The sequence below is a fragment of the Erpetoichthys calabaricus genome, chromosome 3 (genome assembly GCF_900747795.2).
Source record: "Erpetoichthys calabaricus chromosome 3, fErpCal1.3, whole genome shotgun sequence".
Lineage (NCBI taxonomy): Eukaryota > Metazoa > Chordata > Cladistia > Polypteriformes > Polypteridae > Erpetoichthys > Erpetoichthys calabaricus.
Genome location: NC_041396.2, coordinates 51,845,336 through 51,871,462, shown reverse-complemented (window position 1 = coordinate 51,871,462; position 26,127 = coordinate 51,845,336). Strand labels below are relative to the sequence as shown.

Below are 26,127 nucleotides of genomic sequence, written 5' to 3'. Positions count from 1 at the left end.
AGAGGCGCCGAGCGGGTGTGGGCATACTTATTGCCCCCCGACTTGGAGCCTGTACATTGGGGTTTACCCCGGTGGACGAGAGGGTAGCCTCCCTCCGCCTTCGGGTGGGGGGATGGGTCCTAACTGTTATTTGTGCGTATGCACCGAACAGCAGTTCGCAGTACCCACCCTTTTTGGAGTCCCTGGAGGGGGTGCTGGAGGGCACACGTTCTGGGGACTCCCTCGTACTGCTGGGAGACTTCAATGCTCATGTGGGCAACGGCAGTGAGACCTGGAAGGGCGTGATTGGGAAGAATGGCCCCCCCGATCTGAACCCGAGTGGTGTTTTGTTATTGGACTTCTGTGCTCGTCACGGATTGTTCATAATGAACACCATGTTCAAGCATAGGGGTGTTCATATGTGCACTTGGCACCAGGACACCCTAGGCGTCAGTTTGATAATCGACTTTGTGGTTGTGTCGTCGGACCTGTGGCTACAGGTCTTGGACACTCGGGTGAAGAGAGGGGTGGAGCTGTCAACTGATCACCACCTGGTGGTGAGTAGGCTTCGATGGTGGGGGAGGATGCTGGTCAGGCCTGGTAGGCCCAAACGTGTTGTGAGGGTTTGCTGGGAACGTCTGGCAGAGCCCCCTGTCAGAAGTAGCTTCAACTCCCACCTCCGGCAGAACTTCGACCATGTCCCGAGGGAGGTGGGGGACATTGAGTCCGAATGGGCCATGTTCCTTGCCTCTATTGTTAAAGCTGCTGACCGGAGCTGTGGCCGTAAGGTAGTCGGTGCCTGTCGTGGCGGCAATCCCCGAACCTGTTGGTGGACACCAGCGGTGAAGGATGCCGTCAAGCTGAAGAAGGAGTCCTACCGGTCCCTTTTGTCCAGCTGATAGGTACCGGCAGGCCAAGCGGAATGCAGCTTCGGTGGTTGCTGAGGCAAAAACTCGGGCATGGGAGGAGTTTGGGGAGGCCATGGAGAACGACTTTCGGACGGCTTCGAGGAGATTCTGGTCCACCGTCCGGCGTCTCAGGAGGGAGAAGCAGTGCAGTGTCAACACTGTGTATGGTGGGGATGGTGCACTGCTGACCTCGACTCGGGACGTTGTGGGTCGGTGGGGGGAGTACTTCGAAGAACTCCTCAATCCCACTAACATGCCTTCCAATGAGGAAGCAGAGTCTGGGGACTCGGAGGTGTGCTCCCCCATCTCTGGGACTGAGGTCACCGAGGTGGTCAAAAAACTCCTTGGTGGCAGGGCCCCGGGGGTGGATGAGATACGCCCGGAGTTCCTCAAGGCTCTGGATGTTGTAGGACTGTCTTGGTTGACACGTCTCTGCAACATCACATGGACATCAGGGACAGTGCCTCTGGATTGGCAGACCGGGGTGGTGGTCCCCCTCTTTAAGAAAGGGGACCGGAGGGTGTGTTCCAACTACAGAGGGATCACACTCCTCAGCCTCCCTGGAAAAGTCTGGGGTTCTGGAGAGGAGGGTCTGTCGGATAGTCGAACCTCGGATTCAGGAGGAACAGTGTGGTTTTCGTCCTGGTCGCGGAACAGTGGACCAGCTCTACACCCTTAGCAGGGTCCTGGAGGGTGCATGGGAGTTCACCCAACCAGTCTACATGTGTTTTGTGGACTTGGAAAAGGCGTTCGACCGTGTCCCTCGGGGAATCCTGTGGGGGTGCTCCGAGAGTATGAGGTACCGGACCCCCTGATAACAGCTGTTCGGTCCATGTATGATTGGTGTCAGAGCTTGGTCCGCATTGCCGGCAGTAAGTCAAACCCGTTTCCAGTGAGAGTTGGACTCCGCCAGGGCTGCCCTTTGTCACCGATTCTGTTCATAACTTTTATGGGCGGAATTTCTAGGCGCAGCCAGGGTGTTGAGGGGGTCCGGCTTGGTGGACTCAGAATTGGGTCACTGCTTTTTGCAGATGATGTTGTCCTGTTTTCTTCATCAGGCCGTGATCTTCAGCTCTCTCTGGATCGGTTCTCAGCTGAGTGTGAAGCGGCTGGGATGGGAATCAGCACCTCCAAATCCGAGACCATGGTCCTCAGCCGGAAAAGGGTGGAGTGCCCTCTCAGGGTTGGGAGCGAGATCCTGCCCCAAGTGGAGGAGTTCAAGTATCTCGGGGTCTTGTTCACGAGTGATGGAAGAATGGAGCGTGAGATCGACAGGCGGATCGGTGCGGTGTCCGCAGTGATGCAGGCTCTGCATCGGTCTGTCGTGGTGAAAAAGGAGCTGAGCCATAAGGCAAAGCTCTCAATTTACCAGTCGATCTATGTTCCTACCCTCACCTATGGTCATGAGCTATGGGTAGTGACCGAAAGAACGAGATCGCGAATACAAGCGGCTGAAATGAGTTTTCTCCGCAGGGTGTCTGGGCTCTCCCTTAAAGATAGGGTGAGAAGCTCAATCATCCGGGAGGGGCTCAGAGTAGAGCCACTGCTCCTCCGCATTGAGAGGAGTCAGATGAGGTGGCTCGGGCATCTGATCAGGATGCCTCCTGGACGCCTCCCTGGTGAGGTGTTCTGGGCACGTCCAACCGGGAGGAGGCCCCGGGGAAGACCCAGGACACGCTGGAGGGACTATGTCTCACGGCTGGCCTGGGAACACCTTGGGATTCCCCCGGAAGAGCTAGAAGAAGTGGCCGGGGAGAGGGAAGTCTGGGCATCTCTGCTCAAGCTGCTGCCCCTGCGACCCAACCTCGGATAAGCGGAAGAGGATGGATGGATGGATGAAATATCAGTTCTTAAAGTCTCAAGATGGATCTTGTGAATCTCTAGCCTGCTCAATTAATACATGTAGATTTTTCCTCATCTTCGTTTTTTGCTGCCTGATCCAGTTCATGTCGCTAATGTGCCTGTTAAGGCTTTCTACGGAAAAAGCACTTTACTACCTTGCATAAAGTGGTGTGTCCTCCTCAAAGGAAATTAGTGTCTACACATAAATCCGTTGTGTGGACTTATTACAGATTAAAACACTGCGTCTGTAAAGAACAACTGGATAAAAGCAAAGCCATATGTAAACTGTGGAACTCAACAGATAAGTATTGTTGTAACACAACAAATTTAATATATCTTTTATCCCAATGTTACCCATTGTCACAGGTGGCTGGGGGTGGTACCCAGCTGGGATGCCCCAGAGGACCGGAGGAGGGCTTACGCCTCCACCAGACCATGTGGGGCCGACCGCCCTGGTGGCTTTGGGGACCACGGGAACTGAGCTTGGAAGCTCAACCCTATAGGGGCCCGTGGTCACTGCCAGGGGGCACCCCAATGCCTTTGGAGCCCTGGCCCTCAGCAATTCCGCCACACCCGGAAGTGTTGGGGGGTAGAAGACCAGGGACACCCAGAGTGCTTCCGGGTGCACAGCCAGTACTTCCGCCACATTGGGGAGTGCTGGCAGAAGATAGTTGGGAGGCACCTGGCGCATATTCGGGCGTGTATAAAATGGGCTGCCTCCTTCCATTCGATGGCTGGAGTCGGGAGGACGAGACAAGGTCTTGGAGGAGAGGAAAGGAGGCAGCCTGAAGAAGAGAGGCAAAAGGCATTGTGAGGCCTGGACTTTGGGGGAGTTTAGGGGTTGTGTTGCACTTTTGTAAATATGGAATATGTAAATAAATGTGTGTTGGGTGAACCATTGGTGTCTGCCTGTCTGTGTCTGGGCCATGTTCCACACCATAAATATAATCTCAGTGAACAACCAAACTAGTGCAGCATAAACAATCTGCACAGGAGATTACATTTAGGTCTATGCTTCCATTTAATTCTCTTTGTGCCCAAAAAATAATATCATTAGTTTTTATCTCTAAAGATATGAAACCCTACACCACTGTTGAAAATGAGGGCTTTTCACAAATGATACAGGTTTTGGAACGGTGGTACACTATACCAAACAGAAACCAAAGGAGTGAATTTATTGTAAATACGCTTTATGAAGATCTTAAGCAAAACGTCGCCACATCTCTTATGTCACTACATTAAAAATGACTGGGCACCTGTGGAGGATGTGTTGCAGACAAGAGCGCTGAATGCCAGTCACACTGGGAGTAACCTCGTGGTTGAGATGGCTGGCTGTTGCTCCAGAAACCTTTCTAACATTTCCGATGCACTGTTCCATCGTGGGACCACATCAATCACAAGTTTGTGTGTTGGCAAGTCCAATAAATGTTACTTCTCTTTAAGCACTTGGCTAGCTGTAATCCTGCAGTGGAAAAAGTTTGCAAAGGCACCTCACCCAGCAGAGCAAGTGTACAATTTTTTGACTTTTCAGAGCAGCCTGCGAAACCAAAGTGAGCGTGTGCATAAAGCAGATGACTTGAAGTTTTTGGTACACTGTATAGCTCCATAAGCTGGACCACATAGATCTTATTCGCGACATTTTCAGTCACAATGGCAAGTTCTTTGTCTTTTATGTTCCATTCAGCCAACTCCTCTGTTAAAATGCATCAGATCTAGACCCTCATTTTAAAAGCTTCCTTTTCATCTGAGGAGGAACTGTGAGGACACATTTCCAAGACTGATTAATGTGACTGTTAAACAAGCAACTATAGATGTGTGTAACCTGTAGAATTAGAGAAAGACAAGAGTCTTCCTACTGTATTTTTAATTTTGACTAATTCAAGATAATTTTAAGTGTCCAACAGGGGAATACATATGCCTAACAGTTTAGTTACAAAGTGTCTGCATGGAGATTCATAACACACTAATAGGTTACTGAATAACATATGTATTATTTAAGAAGCAATATTTGATTATTTTATAACAATATTATTCACAAGATGATATAGATGTTTTATAAGGTAGGTGTCATTGCATTGTATTAAAATAAGGAGCCCCCCATAATATGTGTAGACTCTGATGTGACAATACATTTTAATTAAATTATGGTGAGTTTTAAAAGAGTGCAGTGATATGGATTTTTTTTAAAGAGCATTTGTTCCACATCTTGCAAATATTAATGTTAATTCTTCATTACTAATCAAGTAGACTGCTCAAAAGGGCAGGAATACCTGAAGAAGCTGGCTATAAAGCAGCCTTCTGAGCAGCAGGTAGAAGGGAGGTTGCAAAGAGCATTTAGAGTACTTTGGACGCGTCTATCTGCTATTAGAGCCCATTGGCTTGGAGTTGTGGCCACCAGTTAGCCTTAGATATTTGACCCTGGGTTTTGATTGGTTCACAGAGAACCATGGGAATAATGTGGAATAGAAGTTGCCTCTAACCCTGGGTGAGTGGAATGAGGTGGAGCAGGGCAACACATATGAGCGTGCAATGGGACAAAGCAGCTGGGAGCATGTGCCACACATGGAATATAAAAGAAGATACACAGATACATAGAGACTACATGACCAACAATATTTACATAAACAAGAAAAAACAATGAACAAAACAGACTCAAAAATGGCATTTGAAAAAAGATCAATCTTATGTTTGTAAAAATTGATTTATTTGTATGGAATGTTTTGTGATTTCAATAAAATAATAAGTCAAAAATAAATGGCATTTGAACCACAGCCAGTGGAGGAACCCTAGCTGAAATACGCCTGTCTAAAAATACAAATGTTTATACAATTGTCTATCTACTCAAAAAGAGCAAGGAAGCTGGACAAACCAGTTTTTTCTACACCCAGCGATTCATTGGTAAGAAGTGAACCATCAGGGTCAGTTTTATGACTTGATTGAATCCTTTCTTGTTTGTATGTTTGAAACTGGAGAAAAATGCTGACAAGAATAAGACTGGACTTAAGTGAAGGGGTGGATGGTGTTGTGCCTGAGCTGTTTCACTGGAGAGTCAGGGACATCAGAGAACAATAACAGGAGACTTGTAAAGGCAAGTCTCTCTCTGCCATTTCCATCCTGAAGAGACCAGACCAAATAATGACCTGAAAAAATCAGATCAAAATGATGATCTGAAGAGAGCTGACTAGAAATAATCGAGTATAACTACAAGATTATGTTCCACCTGAAACTGGTTGTGTACTGGTACTAGTTTGTAAGGCACATTGTATTTGAAAGAGCCAGTTGAGTTGTTTTGGGCATGTCATAAGAATGCCCTGGAGGCGGTTCTCCCTCAGTGCTGCTCTGGGTGGAGACCCTGTGACTGACACAGGACAAACTTGAGGGATTATATGTCTTGGCTGGTTTGGGAATGCCTGAGAATTCCACAGGAAGAGCTGGAATCTGTAACCTGGGGACATGGAAGTCTTGGTTGACCTGCTTGACACCACGATTCTCATTAGAAGACGTGGATGAGAAGATGACATGAGATTATACAGTATATATCTGCTGGTACCATTTTCTAAGCCCACTTAATCCTGAGCAGGGTCATGGGAAGCTGGAGCCCATCTCAACAAACACAGGGTGCAAGGCAGGAACAATCCCCTAGATAGGGTGACAGTCCATCACAGGAGAACATACTCACACACAAGTACACACCACACACCCAGTGCCGGTGCTAGGTTATTAAGCACCCTAGGTCTAGTTTATTAGTGTGCTAACTGTAGCTAACCCGTGTGGCTGGATTTATAACCCACTTATGATCTGCGCTCTAGGCAAATGCCTAACTCACCTTAATGGTAGTGCCAGCCCCATAAACACCCACTAGTTATAATAAAACTTAATATCTATAATACATAATTAAATGTGTACCGCTTTCCCATCTGTTCTTTCACTTGATCAAGATGCAGTTAGAAAATGTAGAGACTAGGTTAACTGTTTTGAAAGACATACAGGTTAGATGGGTTGGTGATGCTAAATGGGCTTCTAATGTGTATGTATGTGTGTGTGTGTGTGTGTGTGTGTGTGTGTGTGTGTGTGTGTGTGTCTCCACCCTGTGATAGACTGGCATCTTGTCTAAGGATTGTTCCTGCATTGGCCCATTAACAATGAGATACCATTCTCTAAATCAGTCAATTATTCATCCATCTATTTTTAAATCAACTTAATCTGGGAACACTGGGCACAGCTTTGGACAGGGCCTCACTTCAAAACAAGAAAACCCATTAAGAAATCTTTATTTTTTCCATACAGCTTCATTAAAAGCATGCGTCATCAAGAGGTATTTCACAGAGTAAAATAACATCCTCATCATGTTCATATCCAAAATTCAGATGATGAGAGCACTGTTTTGTCAAAAAATGAGTATGGTAACATACAACTATTTATCTATTTTTTTAAAAAAAGCTTTATTTTGTAACTTTTGTATTTTCAGCAGTGCCAACACTTCTTTTGCCATGTTATCATATGGCCAATTTTACCATTAATTGTGTTCATTTGTAACTTTTTAAATTGTGTTTTTGAGCTAGTTTTGGAGATGTGTCCATGTTTCTGCAGGCTCTTTTAAATGAAAAACAGAAACCTTTTGTGTTAAATTTTCTCTTTTATGTGATTAATATGTCATGGGTGTTTTAATTTTCATTTACTACTGTAAATAATTGCGCCTTACCATGTCAATACTTTTATGTTACACTGTGCTTGACCCTTGAGAGTGTGATTTCCTCCTTCTGTGTGACACATAACTGCCATCATAAATGAAAGCCTTTCTTTATTTCTGTTCAATTCTAGCAGAGCTTTTGCTAACTACATATGCTTTGACAGCTATCTATCTGTGTGACTGACACAGACTGTTATTTAACAGTTGTTACATTAACAAATATGTAAGTCGATCTTTTTTCATCTTTTCTCTCAAATAAAAAAGAGAAAATTCTACACTATTTCTTACTTGTTAATATGTTGAGTTGTGTCAGTGTTTGAGTTTTCATAAAGATACACATTAATTAGGGGCAGCACTCAGGGAAAACCTAGAGGGGATAACAACATTTTTTAAGAAAGGATTTACAAAAAAACAGTGTAATATATCTTTCATCATTAGGCTTTGGGTTGGATAAATAACGAGGCTCTGTGCAAAATTAAAAATGATCTTAGTTTCCTTTTTTGTTAACATATACATGTATTTCTTGGTACATAAAATTATGAATTTTCACTTCTTTGCCCTGAATTGAGTATAATGTAAGTATCTGCATAAGTTAGTTAAATTTATACACGTATTTCACCTTATAGCTTAACCAGTACAGTTAACAAACAGATTAGGCAAGTGATAAAGATTGTCTGAGCAAAGCAGAATCAGCACTTGACATGAGCATGAATTTTTTTCTTATACAAAATTGGAAAAACAACCAAACATTAATTCTTTTGCCAAATATTTCCAAACTATGACTTGTTAACAGCTGTATAATAAGCAATAAAGTGGACCAGCAAGATGTGCGATGGTTTAGGAGATACTACACATACTTCAGATCCAAGATGGGCAATTATGTTGTCCATATATTAACTTGTGAAGGAACTGTCAAGATTGCCTAACATATGTCTTCCTAGTGCATAATCAGTTGGTGGACCAACGACAGTAGATATAACTGTTCAAGAAATGTAGAAAATAGTCCAATATGAAGATGTTCGTCAATATTAGGCAAAGGAGTTGCCAACATATCTCTGTCAAGCACACACTTTAGTGAAAGTTTCAGTACATTTGCAAAACAGTTAAGGATTTAGGAGATATTGCACACAATTTGAATAAATATGATGGTTACATCCCTTACTCACATATCTTTGACCAATATACACTTGGCTATGTTCTGTAAACATTATTAAAATATAATGAATTATTGCAGTAAACCTTCCATTTTATTATAATACTACTTCACTGATAAGTGGAAAAACCAAGAAACTAAAAATGACGATTCTTTGAACTATCTTCAAAAACTTCTGTATAGCCCAGTAGCTGTGGTGGTCCACGTGTGTGTGGGTCTGTCTGTCTCCACTATTGTGGCGCTTCAGTTGCCTTATGCTACTGAGTTCCTGAAAGGATGACAGCAATTTTAGCTTTATTTTGTCTCAGCGTTAAGTCTTTTGTTTAACAGCTATTGCTCTCTCCCTGAAACCTGGAGAAATTGGGGGTTGATGTTATAGGAAAAAGCTCTGTGGGTGTAGCCTTTGCAGTGCAGATTTTTGCCACCATTCACTACTCACTTTTTAACATGTTGTCCCCAGATGTGTATTCTCGTTTGAGAATTACATCTGGTCCTGTAAGACTAATTGCATCATGTACTTCTCTGTAAGCAATTCATTGTTTGTCCATCAGGAGCAACTGTTGAGTAGTTAAAGGGGAAAATCTAAAAAAAGAAACAAGTTGAAGTAACCTCCCAAACTTTAACAGTAAACTAATCTACAATTGAAGCTGCAAAGGATGTTTCTGTTTCAAAGGTATGCAAGTTTGAAAATTCACTGATGCTTTTCAGTGGGAGGTTCTGAAATTTCTAAATGTTGTACAGTGTGCTGCAGTTCAAGACATGTCAAAGAAAACGTAATCTTCCTCAACAACTGCACATGAGGGCTGACAAACAGACTGATAGCCGTGGCAAATGCAATAGGTGTTTTTCTCATTATACGTGAGCACATATAACAAACCTTATGTACATATTATAAGTACTATGTATATGTGTATACATTTTTTGAATAGATGTTCCTCCATTTATGTTTCAATATTATGTCTTGTATTTGTGCTGCATGTCTTTTAGTTGTTCTACATTTGTAATTATTGTATAGATGTTGGGAAGTGTGAGTTATAAAAATTATTTAAAATATATTTTAATACTATATTTTGAACATGGATTTAATTTACCTAAATACTTAGTAAAGTGGAGGAACAGAGAGGAAGAACAATCTTCTCATCATTCAAGTGAAGGCGATTCATTTCTTTACTCATTTTCAAACCTTAAGTCATGTGTCTCCTCAAAAAAGTCATGCACTCTTAGGATCAAATAGCATTTGTTCCGCACTTGGCTATCTCCTGTACAATGAAAAGTTCTGCCAAAGTGTAAGGATTAGTCATCACCATCTCACTCACACATAGGAGAGGATAAGAGTGGAGACAGTTACAAGAAGAATCACTTAATTTAAAAAATGGGGACTACTAAGACTCTGGCATGCTAACAGTTGGAGTAAGCTCATGTTTTTTTAAATATTCATAAGTTGTTTTTTAGTAATTTTATCAACGTTGTAAATAGTGTTTTATTATTAACATGTCTATAGAACAATTCATTAATAAGGGAACTGATTATTAAAAAACTTCCTCATTTTAGTAACAAAAAATTGTAAACAACTTTCAACAATCAAAAGTGTTTAGATATTTTAAACATGTGTTTTAAGTACAAAAGGCGAATTCATATTTGGATTTGATGCAACATGTCATTTTAGATTATAAATAACAGAATGACATGTCTTATGATTGGTTTAGAAAGAAAGAAAGAAAGAAAGAAAGAAAGAAAGAAAGAAAGAAAGAAAGGTTTCTGCCATATCTAACACATTATAAATAATTATCATTTTAAAACCAGGCAGTTTAATATAACATTGTCAGTTTCATGAAGTTTGATTTTGTGAACCTCATACTAATAAAATATGTATACAAAATTATAGTTTAACACAAGAATTCCTGAAGCCTATGAAAAAACTCATAATCCTGGCCCACCTTAAATCCCTTCACACCTCTACCATCAGCGTCTTTTGTTTTGTAAATGCGTTGATCAGCACAAGCAGCAAGTAGCCTGCTGTGCCATCCCCCACTTTGACGGAGCTCAGCTTGAACAAAAAGTTCTCCCAGCTCAAGCCAAGGCTCCTTATTTGTATGTGAGGTTCCTGGAGTTGTATAGGGTAAATAATACAGTATATCATTATTTGGAATACATGCATTTCATGTGTGTTCCGTGTCTACAAAGATTTGGGTAAGTGTAGGATGAAAGGAAATGCGAGAAATGCTGAACACATACATAAGGCAGAAACTTTTTCCATCTTATACTAATAATGACAAGAAGTGTATAATGTGTGAAGACTTTAGTCCAAATATCAAATAAACACGTGCACTTTTATTCAAGAATATAACCAAAGAAAACAAAAAGCATTTGATTTACATGTGGCAGTCAATGAGTTAAAAACTCAAGTTCAAATCTCAGTCAACAGGGAATTTACACATATTCTTGAAAGGTGCAGAGGTAAGAACTGCTGCCTTGTAACCAGAAGGTCCTAGGTTCAAAACCGGGTGCTTTGTGTTTTGAGGAGAGAGCTGCTATTATTATTATTATTTCTACAATATAATAAAAACATATATTTGACTTCAGCCTGTAACACTGGTGTAAACTTTGGCTACTTGTAAAAGTTAGCTCTTGTTTTTTTATTATTCAGTTTTATTCTCTCAGTGACGTTCACTTGGTACAACGAACTTGCCTCTCCCTCTCTGAGTTGATTGTATTTATCTCCATTCATTTCACAAGAGCAGAGCTGTGGCTGATGCCTGCTCAGAACTGTTTGTTGTAGCAGCGATCAAAGATACAATGTCCTGTGACCGCCATCAGACCGCCTGCTTCACAGCAATTTCACCGGCTAATAGACTGCTGCAACACAACGCAACTCTGCTTGGCACCATAAGTAAAATGGGAATTCCACCTGCAAAATAAGAAGCATTTGATTTTAGTCTGTAACAGGCGGTGTAAAGTTTTGCAAACTGTAAAAGATATAGCAGAAGGGGTATAACCAGACACACAAACGCTGGTGAATCATGTCTTCTTAGTATCTTGTTGTCACTTGAATTTTTTGTTATTCAGGTATTCTTGAATAAAAGCACACTTGTTATACCTTTGTGAAAATGTTTATTTTATATTCCAGTAACCACTTGAATGAGATCTAATCCATCTCTGCCTCTCTCGTGCATGCATGTCATTATTTGAAAATGCTATGCCAGATCTTGCCTGTACTTCATGTTATGGTGCATGATACTGAAAATGCAGACATGGTGCATGATACTGAAAATGTAGACAGAGTGGAGTACAGGCAAGATCGAAAAAACACTATGCCGTTTAAATATGCAAACAAACAAAATGCAAAAGACGCTGATGGTAGAGGTGTGAAGAGATTTAAAGTGGGCCGGGATTACGAGTTTTTTCGTAGACTTCAGGAATTCTAGTGTTAAGGACAGCATTTCACACAAGCCACCACATAATCCTGCATGCAATGCTAAAACGTTCTTAATACAACTAAGAATTGTTGAGTTGACAGAAGGAACAAAGACTGCAATGAAATTTCATGGGTGGTTTGCAAGCATGGCAGCAGAAATAAAAAAGAACCTTGACTTAAACTGATACAGCACAGTCCTGGATGCTATTGGACAAATGGTTTTAGTTTTTGGGTTAATTATTGTGGGAGTCAATTATGGATAGCTCTTTGTTTCACCAAACCCCTTTGATCAGTTGTATCAATGATAACCTTACCTAAAGCAAACCTCTGATAAAATTACCCAAATAATCTTTGGGTTATTTGAGCCTGCCCACCATGTCAACGTCAAGATCCAAGAAAAACAACATTATTGTATTCAGCAGAGGCATACAGTACATAGAACTTGAAAAGAAAACTGACCAAATTCACAACAGCCTTAAAAATGGAATAGTTTTTTGGTTAAAATGAAGCTTTGAAAAAAAAAGCATTTATAACAAAGTACTAATGCATCAAAAATGAACATTTCATATAACTATCCTTCTCAAACTGTTGTTTAGGTGTAAGAGCAAGAAAATTTATAAGAAAAAGGCATAATACATCAGCACTGAACTCCAAATAATCTAAAGCTAGAATAAAGATAGAATACAACTTCTAGAACTGACTCAGCCATGCTGTAATACTCTTAGTGAATAATAATCTTTGTGAAAACCACCTGACCATTTTCACATGTAGCTTTTCATGTGTTACTTTTATTACAGTGCCATGTGTTTGTTTCATTTTTTAGAATGTAAATTGTGTATTGATATATTTTTATATTCTTTAATAAAACTATAATACCCTGTGAATAGCACTGCAGTATGTGATGCTTAGACAGAGCTACCAGATACACAGACAAACAAGAGCAGAGCAGCTACTGGTTGACTGTGTTCAAAGCACTGTAGAGACTTCACAAAAACAATGTGCACAACCATCGAGCATGAGAACAGGGGGGTATTTTTCATATGTGGATTAGTTGTTTAGCCGGATGTAATTGTTGATGATTTGGCCTGATCCTGGATCTGTTGGTTTTTTGAAACTCTTGCTGGAAGTGTTGTCATAGCAACACATCCTAATCTACGTAAACAAGGATTAGCTCACACACGTAATCAGTGTCCGTGCGTGGAATTCATTCAGTCATGGCTTCGCCGTTCATGAATGAGTGACCAATTGATATTGGTGTGCAAATTATAAGACGAGAATTTCATATAGAGAGGGGTTTGCGCGATCGGCAAGATCCTTTATTGCTCCTGGAGGAAATTCTTTAGCCGAGGGGGAATATTGTACCTCAAAGATTTATTAGCACCTTATATTCGAAGTCAAACTAGGCGAAGTCGGGCTCTCACAACCACACAGACTGTATGCATTACTTTGAGATTTTTTACAAGCGCCACTTTTTTATATACTGTAGGTGATGCGGAAAATCTAACTAAAAGTGCAGTTTGCCAGGCAATTTGTAAAGTCTGTTTGGCTCTGAAATATTTCCTTCGGGTTTTCATAGTGTTTCCTGGACACCTTCGTGTGCAGACAATAAAAGAGGCGTTTCATGCCATTGCAGGTAGGTAATACACAGGCAAAAACACCCACAGTTCCATGAAGAATCTCAATCAGCCTAACATTCTCATTACCAGGATTTCCAAATGTGATTGGGGCACATGGGACTGATCAGAGTGGAGTTTGATCAAACATTATTTGGAAAATGTACCTCTCCTCCTGATGAATAATCAGACACAGTGTCTTAATCAAATATTTGACCTTTGTCAATATCCCGTTGGTCAGACACAGGTTCTAGGGATATGACATTCCCTGCAACTGACCCAACAAAAAAGAGGGCTATATGGAACATACCTATGGCACACATGGAGGACAAATATATGCAATGACCTTTACCTGAAATGAAGTGACCACTGTATCCTGCCACTGGTTCTGAGGAGGAGCTTCCCCCTGGAATGCCCTCAGAAACAGGGCGATGGGCATTTTGCTGGAGAGCCAACTCTTCTGCAGGGGTTGGGTCTGGACCGCGTGGACCTCCACCTGTTTTTTGCTTGTCTGCCTTCTTATTAGACTTTAAAATTAATGTTTTTTTTATATTATATATGATTATTTATGTCAACAATTCTTTAAATAGTTATATACCAATATTTGAAGTATATTCTTGTACTTCACTTTAACCTGTTCTCATGTTCTCCTTGTGCTCACGTTTGATCCGGAATTATGACATATTAAATAATAATTATTCTGACACCTAGGAAATGAAACGCTGCATTCAGTAAGTACAATGCACACTACTTAGCGTTTAATTTGTCGGCCACTTTTTGCCAATCGTCTTTTCTGGTCTGGGCTGCTTTTGCAGTGTTACCCCTTGTGCATATTAAATCTTGAAATTCTTCATGTCCTTCGAATAAAAGGTCTTGCGCTGCGTGTGTGAAAAAAAAAATGCGCCCATTCTTTCGTCGTTTTGTTACAGCCTATCAAAGACTTGCTGATCATGTTTTCTAGACTCAATATATATGGGCTTTTCAATCAGTGCGGGCACGCGCATTCATCTCGGATGATTAGATCCAGCTAAACTAATCTACTACATGGCTGCATTTGAAAAACTGACCTATCCCGGATGAGTGTCACCGGCATTAACTTATCCAAGATGAGGCACCTGATCTCGGATGATTTAAGCGACGTATGAAAAATACACCCCAGGCTGACTGCACACAAATAAACAAAAACAGCAGCTACTGAGTGATTGTGGTTTGTAGCTACTCAGACTGAAAGATGCAATTGACAAAGCAGATCTCAATAATATTTAGAATTTGGGCATAGCCGATACAGAATACTGTATATGAAGGCAGCAAAGAGCCACTGCAAAAGCAAAATATTGCCTTGTAGTGCTACTGACAACTCCAGATTATAATAACTCATTGACAATACAGGGACTTGAACTAGATTCCTAAACAACAGAACAAAACAAAAAAGCTTTGATTTGTTTCGAACCTTTATTTTTTTTTCTTTTTGTAAAACTTGAGTTATGTGTATGCAATATTATTTGATTTTAATAAATTGAATAAAATTAAAAAAGCTCTTTTTGGAACGTGTCTCAGTCCAGGTTTTCAGTTTCTCACATACATGATGTATCATTTTCAAATGGGTATAACCTCACTAGAAAAAAAAATAGACAAGCGTGTTTTAGTTTGATGGCAGAATATGCCTCAAAAAGAAAGGTGTTTTCTATTTATCATACTTCATTTGTTACAAAAGTAAAAAAAGACTTTTCTCTTTTTCTTAATAAAAATCTGGATTTTTCTAACAACATTTATTTCTATAGCAAATTTTCACACAAAGAAGTAGTTACATGCAAAGAAAAACAAAACAAAATTATACAAGAAAAATAATGCATACATAGTATACCAAAAAGAAAATAGGCACACTTACATAAGACAAATAAACTGGAAAAAATAACAAAATCTATAGAAGTTCCTGCTGGGTATTCTACCTAACATAAATGTTCTTAAGTTGTTCTTTATTGGTTGTTTTTAAGGCTTTTAGAGGATACGATGCAGTTGGTCTCATGGCAGATTGGGGTATCTGCTTTCAGCATCACAGGTGGCTACACAGGTTTTCTACAAAGCATCAGAAAGAAAGCTATATCTTCCTCATGACTTTTATCCAAAATATTCTCTGTGATATGTCTTACCAACACGTTAGTCATGCTAAAAAACATAAAAGATACCAGGAAACAAATAGGTAACAGAGATAAATGAGCTTTAATTCAATACTAAAAAACAGCACATACTGAACACTCCAAATACCTGAGGGTGCAAAATGTTTTAAAACTGAAATAACATTTAAGTTTCAGAATAAAGTATGTTATGACATTTACTGTGAAAACACCTTTGAAAAACCTATGCGTTAGTATTAAATTGTGAGGGCATCAAATCTATAATATACAGTAATTCTTAGAAATCCCCATCTATGGATGATGAGGGGGTGGTAATTATAATAATAATGTATGACTTCCAGAGGCAGGTTTCACTCTATTACCAACTTTGCAAGATCTTACATACAATATTTTTGGATATCTTTATTTATTGTTGGCCACGAGAAATATCTAGGGATAAGAGGAGTGGTCTTTGCTGTTCCTAGGAGTTCAGCCAGTACAGAGCAACTTCCCCATCGGAGAACCGTATCTCAGCAGGAATCTTAAACAAATTCCAGTCCTTCTTAAATGTTCTGATTTTTTCTACAGTGTTACCTATTTCATTTACATGAACTGCTGCAATTAACTGTTTTCATGGAGAATGTCATTTGGTTTAACAGGGGATTCAATTTCTTTAAGCTGCATGTCCACTTTTTAATTTTTATTTACTGCCCAATACAAAACTATTAAATTGAAACAGATGAAGACAAGAGACCACAATGCCACTGTTAGATTTAGAAAAGTTTCTTGTGCCATTGAAGTCCAGAGGAGAGATGATATTTCTTCAGTGTGATGTTATCGGAGGTATGACAGAACTAAAATTCTTAATAAACCTCCTATAATAATTTGCAAATGCCTTACATCGTTACACATGTTTGATGTAGGGTGGTGTTTGCCAGTCTTGTATAGCTTAGATTTTTGTTAATCCATGCTTACAGTTTGTGGTATGTGACACCCCAAGAAAAAAAATACTTGGAAGACTTGGAAAATATGCATTTCTCAAACTTTACAAATGAATATTTTTTTTCTTTGACAAAAAAAAAACCTCACAGAGCTACAGCAATTGATGTTTAACACAGCATGACCTTTCCTATTTGGTAATGATGGCTGCATGCCTGCACTCTCCCACCATCTCTTTCTGAATTAAAAAAACAGTACAAGATTTATTCTAATTGCATTCAAGAGTGACTAAACCACACAGAAGCTTAATTTGGTTTAATGAGACTATTTTACACTCTTAAATTATAACAGCAAAAACTATAGCATAGGTGCAGAACAACAAAGCTACAAAGGTCTCCCAAACTGTGTGGACTAGCAGAGTTAAAGTATGAAAACAGCCCCTGTTTTTACAGCCCCTCTGACTATTATTCTTGATTAACAGATCACAACAGCAATAATACATGTGTATTGTTTACAACATTGGTTAGTCTAACAAATAGGAATTCTGAACTTGCATGCAGAATACGTACAAATATTACCATTGCAAATATGAGGGGTGTTCAATTATAAACAAGAATTTTCATGCTCTGTTCTTATAAATAGTGCAAGGAAGACCTGACTCACCGGACAAACACATGCATATATGAACATGTCGTTAGTAGTGCTAGTTGCTCTTTCCCCCTTTCCTGTCAGTTGTAATCAGCATGTCGGGAGCAGGAGGTACACAGTAGTGTTGCACAGCACATTATTATTCAGTTTTTGACAAATGAAGGAGTCATTCCATCTCAGATTTATTCGAGACTTAAAAAACAGTTTGGGGATGACTGTCTCTCTCTCTCAGTCTAGAGTGTATGATTGGTGCAAGTCATTCAGAGAGGGACTATCATCTCTTCAGTCCACTTAAGAAATTTTTAGAAGGGAAGAAATTCAAGCCAAATGAGGAGATTATTGACACTGTGCACGAATGGGTCAACATGCAGTCAAAAGACTTCTACTCCTCGGGGATTAAGAAGCTTCCTGAACACTGGAACAAGTGTATTGCAGTGGCAGGAGACTATATATAAAATAAAATAGTGTGTAAGTCATTTCATTGTATTCAATAAATAAAGCATAGCTCATAAATTCCTGTTTATATTTGAACACCCCTCGTATTATGAACTTCTTTAATGATAAAATTGATAATATAATATCACAAATCACTTTAATCATTTTAACTCGATAACAGAACAGGAAGTCATAATTTTAACACTTAAAAGAAAACCTAGTACCTGTTCTTCAGACCCAACCCCAACAAAACTAATTAAAAGCTAAGTGGCTGTTCTGACAGTGCCCATTCTTAGCATTATTATGTTGCTGACTGTCACAGTTCCTAATGAACTAAAAGTGTCAGTGATCACAAACCTGAAAATTACAGAACTATTTTTAGATTTACATTTTATTTCTAAAATACTTGGAAAAAGTAGTTGCCACACAGCTTCACTCTCACCTTATACATCACAGTTTGAGAAATTCCAGTCTGGCTTCCGCACCGATCACAGTTCAGAAACAGCACTAACCCATTTTGTAAGTTAATACTAGAATAATTATGGCATTAGATTTAAGTGCAGTCTTTGACACCATTGATCTCTCTCTCTTGGATTACATAGGCTGCAAAATTATGTTGGGCTCTTGGGCACCATGTTTCCATGGCTTACTTCATATTTATGAAATTGATTTCAGTATGTACAGAAATGTGCTGACAGTACTCTGCCATTATATTAAGAAATGTAATATGCTGTCTCACAGAGCTCAGAACACTGACCTTTACTGTTTTCACTTTACATGCTTCAATTAGTAACTATCATTAGAAAACACAACATTAATTTTCACTCACATTCAGATGATACCAAGCTAAACCATTTTTAGACCACATGATTTTTCTCCAGCAGTGTCTTTAATTAATTGTGTCTAGGAATTAAAAAAGTGAATCGATGATAGCAAAAAGAGAAGTGTTACTTGCTATATTGGTGGCAGTGATGCAGACCACAGCAACATTCTATCACTTTTTAACTCAGTGAGTATAACTATGTCAGTTTTCTTGAATTAGCATGCAACTTGGGCATTACCTTTGATACCATTATGTGTTTTAAAATGAACATTACAACACTATCTGAAACTTATTTTTTTTTCAGCCTTAAAATATTGGAAAATTAAGACCATTTCTAAGTATGGAGGTTATTGAGAAATTAATTATTGCATTCATTTCTAGTAGGACTGACTACTGTAATGCATTATTTACTAGTTGTTCAGATCCCTCTATATGCATCTTTCAGTAAACTTGAAAATACTGCTACATGAATCATTATTAAGAGTACAAAGTACAAACGCATAAATCCAGTTCTTAAGTCCCTACACTGGCTTCCAGTTGAGCTTAGGGCTAAATTGAAAAAATCCTTCTTCTTACATATTCAGACTTAAATGGTCATGACTCTGCTTACTTCTATGAAATTACCATTACTTACAAACCAGAGTGAGCATCAAGATCTCAAGGTGACAGCCTACTTAAGATTCTAAGGATTAGCAAAATAACAGTGGGAGGTCGAGCATTTAGTTACAGGCCCCCAAACCTGAGGAACAATCTGCCTGCAGATACAAGAGATGCCCCTTCAGTCTTCGTTTTTAAAATCGAGGCTGAAGACTCACTACTTTAAGCTAGCATACCGTAACTAGAGCTGCCGATTAGCTATGCATACTGCATTTCAGTTTGTTAGTCATTTGTATAAAAATAAATATAATTCAACAATTATGAACAGTTACTAACTCTCACCCATTCTATTTCTTTCTCTTGGTATCCTGCAGTTGGGCTTGGTATCAGTGCTTTACTTCCAGGCTGTTTTCATTCCCTTTCAAAGGAAAGACACCTGAGATACTGAAAGCCCTACTGGAGTTTTTGTTTTCCTTTCTTCTGCAGTATACTAGCAAATGATGATGTTAATGGATATTGTCAGGTAACATTTATGTTAATCAGTTTGGAACTGATTATTTTGTGTTTAAGTAAATCTGTAAATATAGGTGTATGCATTATGTAATTAATAATCTGTAAAGGTGTAATCACATTTTACCTGTGAACTTGTTGCAGTGCTCAATGAAGAGTGCTCCACAAAAATAAACCACATTGAATTAAACTGAGTAGTTCAGATAGATAGGGCTGTGCAATATCTTAAAAGTTCACATCATCACATTCTGCATTTCATTTTTTTCCAATTAACTGAATCTATTAAAAGCAAGTAACATTCAATACAAGCAAGTCAAACTTGACAAAGCTAAATTCAATTTAACCCCCACGCATGAAAAAGTGAGGAAGGCCAACAGTCAGAGTAAAACTTTGAGAGTAGTAAAGAGGGAAAGAAATCCTTTTCCCCAAAATAAATGCTTATTCAAAATGTTATTGATTAGATCCTGCCAGGTTTTAAAAGAGAGAATTTGATTTTCTCCAATTTCAAACAGTATATGACATGAATTACCCATTGACTAAAAAGAGGTAGGCTAGGATTCTTCCAGTTGAGCAAGATAAGCCTATGTGCTAATAGTGAAATAAAGGCAATCACAGTTTGTTTGTCTTTCTCCACTTTAAGCCCACCTGAGAGTACACCAAACACAGCTGTTAATGGATTAGGAGTGATTGTGACACGAAGGCTGTCTGATAGGCATTTAACATTTTTTGTCAAGAATGATGTTAATTTGGTACACGCCCAAAACTTGGAGATTGATTGCAACATTCTCCGGGAGGATCTTGCCCTGGAAACAGTTTGGACAATTTTAAACGAAACAAAAGAATTTAAGCTGAATAATTATATGATTTGTGCATATGGAGCTAGAGTGAATTCTATGCTTGGCTGTCTTCCATTCCTTTTCTCAGATATTGAGTAAGAGACTCTTTTCCCACTGTACTCCGGTATCTCTGAAATAAAGGGACTTTAAAATGTTTTTATATATTATAGAAATGCTGTCTGAGTCCTCAAGACTGATGAATATTTCATAGAGGTATAGGTAAGGAAAATTGGGCATAATGGAAAAATGGTGTTGATGGGAAGTTAAATTTGGAGTGTAATTGTTTATAGGATGCAAAGACGTTACCTATGTACAAATCTCTAAGTGATTTAATCCTGTATGTTTTACAAACATTAAAAACTGAGACGGTTTGAGAGGGTGGAAAAAGGTGGTTATCGTGCAAAGGTGCCACCAATAAAAGCTTGTCTATCTTGAAGTACTTCCTTCATTGGTTCCATATTCTGAGTGAATGAAGCACAATTGGGTTATTAGTATATTGACAATAACTTGTATTAACTGGAGCACAAAGCAAGGAACATAAAGTAGTACTGCAGGATATTACTTCAATTACGGACCAATCCTGTGTGTGCTTATCTATTTGTGTCATGTATATTTGCCACTCGGTAATAAAACTGAAATGTAGGTAGAGCCAAACTACCTTCTGCCTTAGGTCTTTGTAGGGTCACCCTTTGGATACGTAGATGTTTTCAGTTCTAAATAAATGAGGTTATGACAGGAATCTAATTTCTTAAAAAATAATTTGCTAATGTGTATTGGGATGCTTCGAAATAGAAAAGAAGCTTAGGAAAGATATTCATCTTGACAGTGTTAATTCTCCCTGCTATAATGAGACGGAGGGTAGACGATCTATGTAAGTCTTGCTTGTTTTTCCATGATAGCAGCAACATTTTGTTGAAAAAGAGCTTTTTGTTTACTTGTGATGTTTACCCCTAGGTATTTAAACTGATCTGTGATCATAAAAGGGAAGGTGTCCAATCTAATATTGTGTGCTAGAGAGTTCACTGGAAAGAGCACAATTTTATTCAAATTAATTTTGAGTCCAGATATCTTTTGAAGTTGTGCTAGTGCTGTTAGGACTGCAGGCACAGTGTTTTGTGGATCTTATATTTATATTTCCATATCACTTGCATATAGTGATATTTTCTGTTCAAGTCCTTCTCTGATAATCACGTTTATTTCAGAGGCATTTCGAAAGTGAACTGCCAGTGGCTCAATGGCAATTGCAAATAGCAGTGATGACAGGGGACATCCTTATCTAGTATCACATTTTAGTTTGAAATACAGTAGTCTGAAACAATGTTGTTACAACTAAAGTTTCTGGACTGGTATACAGTAGTTTGATCCATGCACATATGTTCAGACCAAACCCAAATTTGTGCAATGTAGTGAAAAGGTAGTCCCATTCAAACATATCAAAGGCTTTTTCTGCATCCAACGATAATAAGATCTCCGGGGTATTAGACTTGGTGGGTGAATATATTACATTAAATAGGCATCTGCCTTTAATAAATTTGGTCTGGTCTTGTGATATTACCAAAGGAAACACTTTCTCAATCCTTCTAGCTAGAACTTTGGAGGATATCTTAACATCATTATTCAGAAGTGAAATTGGTCTGTATGAAGCACATTGTAATAAGTCCTTATTTTTCTTAGAAAAAACGGTTATTTATGTTAGTCACAAAGTTTGAGGTAGAATTTTATTGTCTCTGGCTTCTGTAAATGCTGCTAATAAAAGTGAAGCTAACTTGATTAAAAAATTTTTATAAAGTTTGGCAGGGTAGCCATCATGGCCTGCCGCTTTTCCACTCTGAAGTGAGTTTATAGCATCTAGTAATTCTGAGAGTGTCAGAGGTTTATCCAGTTCCTCTGCACTGAGAGTATCTAGCTGTGGACGCATTAGATTGTGTCTTGTCTTGTTTAAACTGAGTGGAATATAAGGACTTATAGTACTCTCTAAATGTGTGCTTACTAGCCTTCTATCCATGGTCATAGTAATGATGGCTCGATTTAAAAATAAGTTGTTTTGTTTCTTTTGCTGTCAAGAGGTTGAGTTCTGAATGCAAAGCCTGTCTTTTCCCATAAAATGCCTCATTTGGAAACCAGGCAGATTCTTGATCTATTCTGGTAATTTCACTGATTAATTCTGATGCCTTCTTGGTTTCTGATTTATTTTTGTAGGAGAGATATGAAATAATCTGTCCTCTTAAAAATGCCTTCAGAATTTCCAGAGTATTCCTGCAGAGACTTCTGAGGATATATTTGTCTCTAAAAAGAAATCAATTTGCTTGGATATAAACTCTGTGGAGTTCTCACCAGCTAATAAAAAACGGTTAAGACACCAGCTGTGAGATGAGTATGTGGGGAGTAATGATTAGAGCTCCATGAAAGGGGTGTGGTCGAAGATAACAATTGCATTGTACTTGCAAGATTTGATCGTGGGCAAAAAATTGTTATCTATAAATAAATAATCAATTCTTGAGTAACAGTGATGAACTGGTGAGAAGAAGGAATATGCTCTTGAGTTTGGATTTAGAAATCTCCAGGGGTCTGATAAATTGTGATCAATTACAAACTGTGCATTTGTTTTTGCAGTGTTAGATGTTATCGCCCCTGTGCACATTCTGCATTTCAAAACATCTATAAACTACGATAACATTGGAGGAATGCAGGGCTAGAGATAGAGAGATGCGTGTGGATTATGAAGGAAAGCATCTACACTGTACAGGGGGTGGGAGAGGAGGGGGATGGCTCATGGGCATTTTAACTTTGGACACAGTAATTTTGATAACAGACATGTTTGAGCATTCTATGGTATGTAGTACTTATGTCCATGCACCTACATTAAATTCATTTCTGATGCTTAATTCTGTCATTCAAACCCCTGATTCTTTTCTCCTATGTCTGGCTGAGAAATTTTACAATTGTGTTTGGTATAGGTTACTGTTATAACATCACACGACAAGAATGCCCTTTTCAGTGGATCATCTCTGAATGCTTGATTACTGCAGATGTTGTGATAGTCTAATATTTCATAATATAATAATTATGCATACTTTTAATTAGTCATACTATTTGAACATACATCAATAATTAATATGCAATGTGTATGAAAAGTAAAAAGATGTTTCATTATGCAATGAATGAAACTACAGCATGCCAAGTTACAATTAATTGATTAGTCCTACCTATGATGATAAGGTAGAAGGCAGCTGCTACATCCACTTCTTTAGGAAGTCTTGAGGCAAATGGGTCATCTTTAAGAAGATAATGAGGAATGTAATTTTTATTTAGTGAAGTTTCATTTTCACTCATTGCCATATTCAAGTTGAGATTACCTAGAGAATAAAACAGCATGCATTACAATCACAAAACAACTGAAATGACTTTTCATATACAATTACAGTAATCCCTCGCTATAATCGCACTTCGCCTTTCGCGGCTTCACTCTATCGCGGATTTTATATGTAAGCATATTTAAATATATATATCGTGGATTTTTTGCTGGTTCGCGGATTTCTGCGGACGATGGGTCTTTTCATTTCTGGTACATGCTTCCTCAGTTGGTTTGCCCAGTTGATTTCATACAAGGGACGCTATTGGCAGATGGCTGAGCAGCTACCCAACTTACTTTTCTCTCTCTCTCTCTCTCTTGCTCTGACATTCTCTGCTTCTGACGGAGGGGGTGTGAGCAGGGGGGATGTTCATACACCTAGACGATACGGACGCTCGTCTAAAAATGCTTTCACGTTGCTCCCTTCTGTGTAGCTGCTTCGTGAAGCGACATGCTGCACGGTGCTTTGCATACTTAAAAGCTCGAAGGGCACGTATTGATTTTTGATTGTTTTTATCTGTCTCTCTCTCTTTCTCTGCTCCTGACGGAGGGGGTGTGAGCTGCTGCCTTCAACTGCTTTGTGCCACGGTGCTTCGCATACTTAAAAGCCAAACAGCCCAATTGATTTGTTTGCTTTTCTCTCTCTCTCTGACATTCTCTGCTCCTGACGTGCACTCCTTTGAAGAGGAAGATATGTTTGCATTCTTTTAATTGTGAGACGGAACTGTCATCTCTGTCTTGTCATGGAGCACAGTTTAAACTTTTGAAAAAGAGACAAATGTTTGTTTGCAGTGTTTGAATAAAGTTCCTGTCTCTCTACAACCTCCTGTGTTTCTGTGCAAATCTGTGACCCAAGCATGACAATATAAAAATAACCATGGAACGCAACCCCCGCGATTGAGGAGGGATTACTGTACATAATTAAAACAGACTAAAAAACACTACAGATAAAAGAGGCAATTTTGTTATTTAACTTACTAATGGGTCACATAGCCATGCAAGGGAGGTCCAGGGGGAAACCGACAACTGAATATTGCCTGGTTTAAGTTTACAGTTCTCCCCATGTCTGTGTCAGTTTTCCTCCCACATCTCCAAAGATGTGAAGGTTATGCTAATTGACTTTTTGAATTTGGCTTCAGTGTAAATTGTGAAGTGGGAATTATGATGAACTGGCACACGTCCCAGCGCTGTTTCCCACCTTTTATCCAGTTGTACCAGGAAAGGCCTCAGTCCCCATGACACTAAACTGGATTAAGAGGGGTCGAGGAAGGGATATAGCATTGAATTTCTCTAGACAAGCTAGCAACATTCACTTGGTGTTTCTAATTAAGGTCAGGTATCTACAGATTCCTAAACTGTTCTTTTCAAAGTCGATTCACAAAATTAATAAAAGAGGATAACAAACTTCAAAGGACAAGACTTTCAAAACAATTTTACTTCTACTAAATGTTATAATATGACAACAAATGATGTACAAACAGAACACATTTAATGCATAATTGTCTGAAATAACATATTTCAGGATCCTTAATTAAATTAATTTAAAATAAGAAAGTAAATGAATATACAAGACAACTTCTACAATAACAAAAGCAAAAATTGTCCTATGCACATCATTTCTGGCCACCCATGACGATGTCAGAAGGGGACATTTTTTGTACACTGGGTGGTTCCATTTCTCTCTTAGACAAAGGAACATGTAAATTTTACATTTAAAACACAACAGAAGAAGAGGCAATAGGTATCCATTGTTGGGACTGGGGTGAGAAGTTAAGAGGCAAATTTCCTGGGTAATCCCGTTACTAATTATTGTCATGGCTGTCTATAGGATATAGGTATTTGCTGTCTTACAAAAGAATCACCACTTTGATGAAGTTTTAACTGGTTGGAAAATGTTTGTATTTACCTGACTTGGAAATTAACGTCTGTGAATACTGGTTTCTAATCAGCATATGTGTACTCATTGATTGTTGCTACGGTAATAATACATTTTGTTAACTTGTGTTTACACTATTTGTTAAACCCAGGAGATTTGGATGTGCCATTGTTTAATCCATTAATCTAGGCAGGGCCTGAAGGAGATTTAAACTTCTGGGCAGGAGAAGGCAGGGAGAGGAACGGTCCACTGAGAAAGCTGCCAAGACATTCACACAGAACAGAGGGGCTCGCATGAAAGGACCAAGCAAAGCTAGCAGACGAGAAATGAGGCGTGTCGAGGTCACAGCAAAACATGCAGCCCAGAGTGGAAAAAAAGGAATAACGAAGAGACCCTG

At 39.0% G+C, this 26,127-nt stretch overlaps 1 protein-coding gene across 1 annotated transcript in view; it reads right to left on the bottom strand.

Moving 5' to 3' along the window:
- Positions 1-23,849, bottom strand: part of opn5 (opsin 5) — a 58,865-nt gene extending 35,016 nt beyond the window's left edge. The window contains exon 1 of the mRNA XM_028799108.2: positions 23,709-23,849. Within this exon, the coding sequence (XP_028654941.2) occupies positions 23,709-23,841 (133 nt within the window). The 5' untranslated portion in view covers positions 23,842-23,849. The remainder of the gene's footprint in view (positions 1-23,708) is intronic.
- Between the last annotated feature and the right edge of the window lie 2,278 nt (positions 23,850-26,127).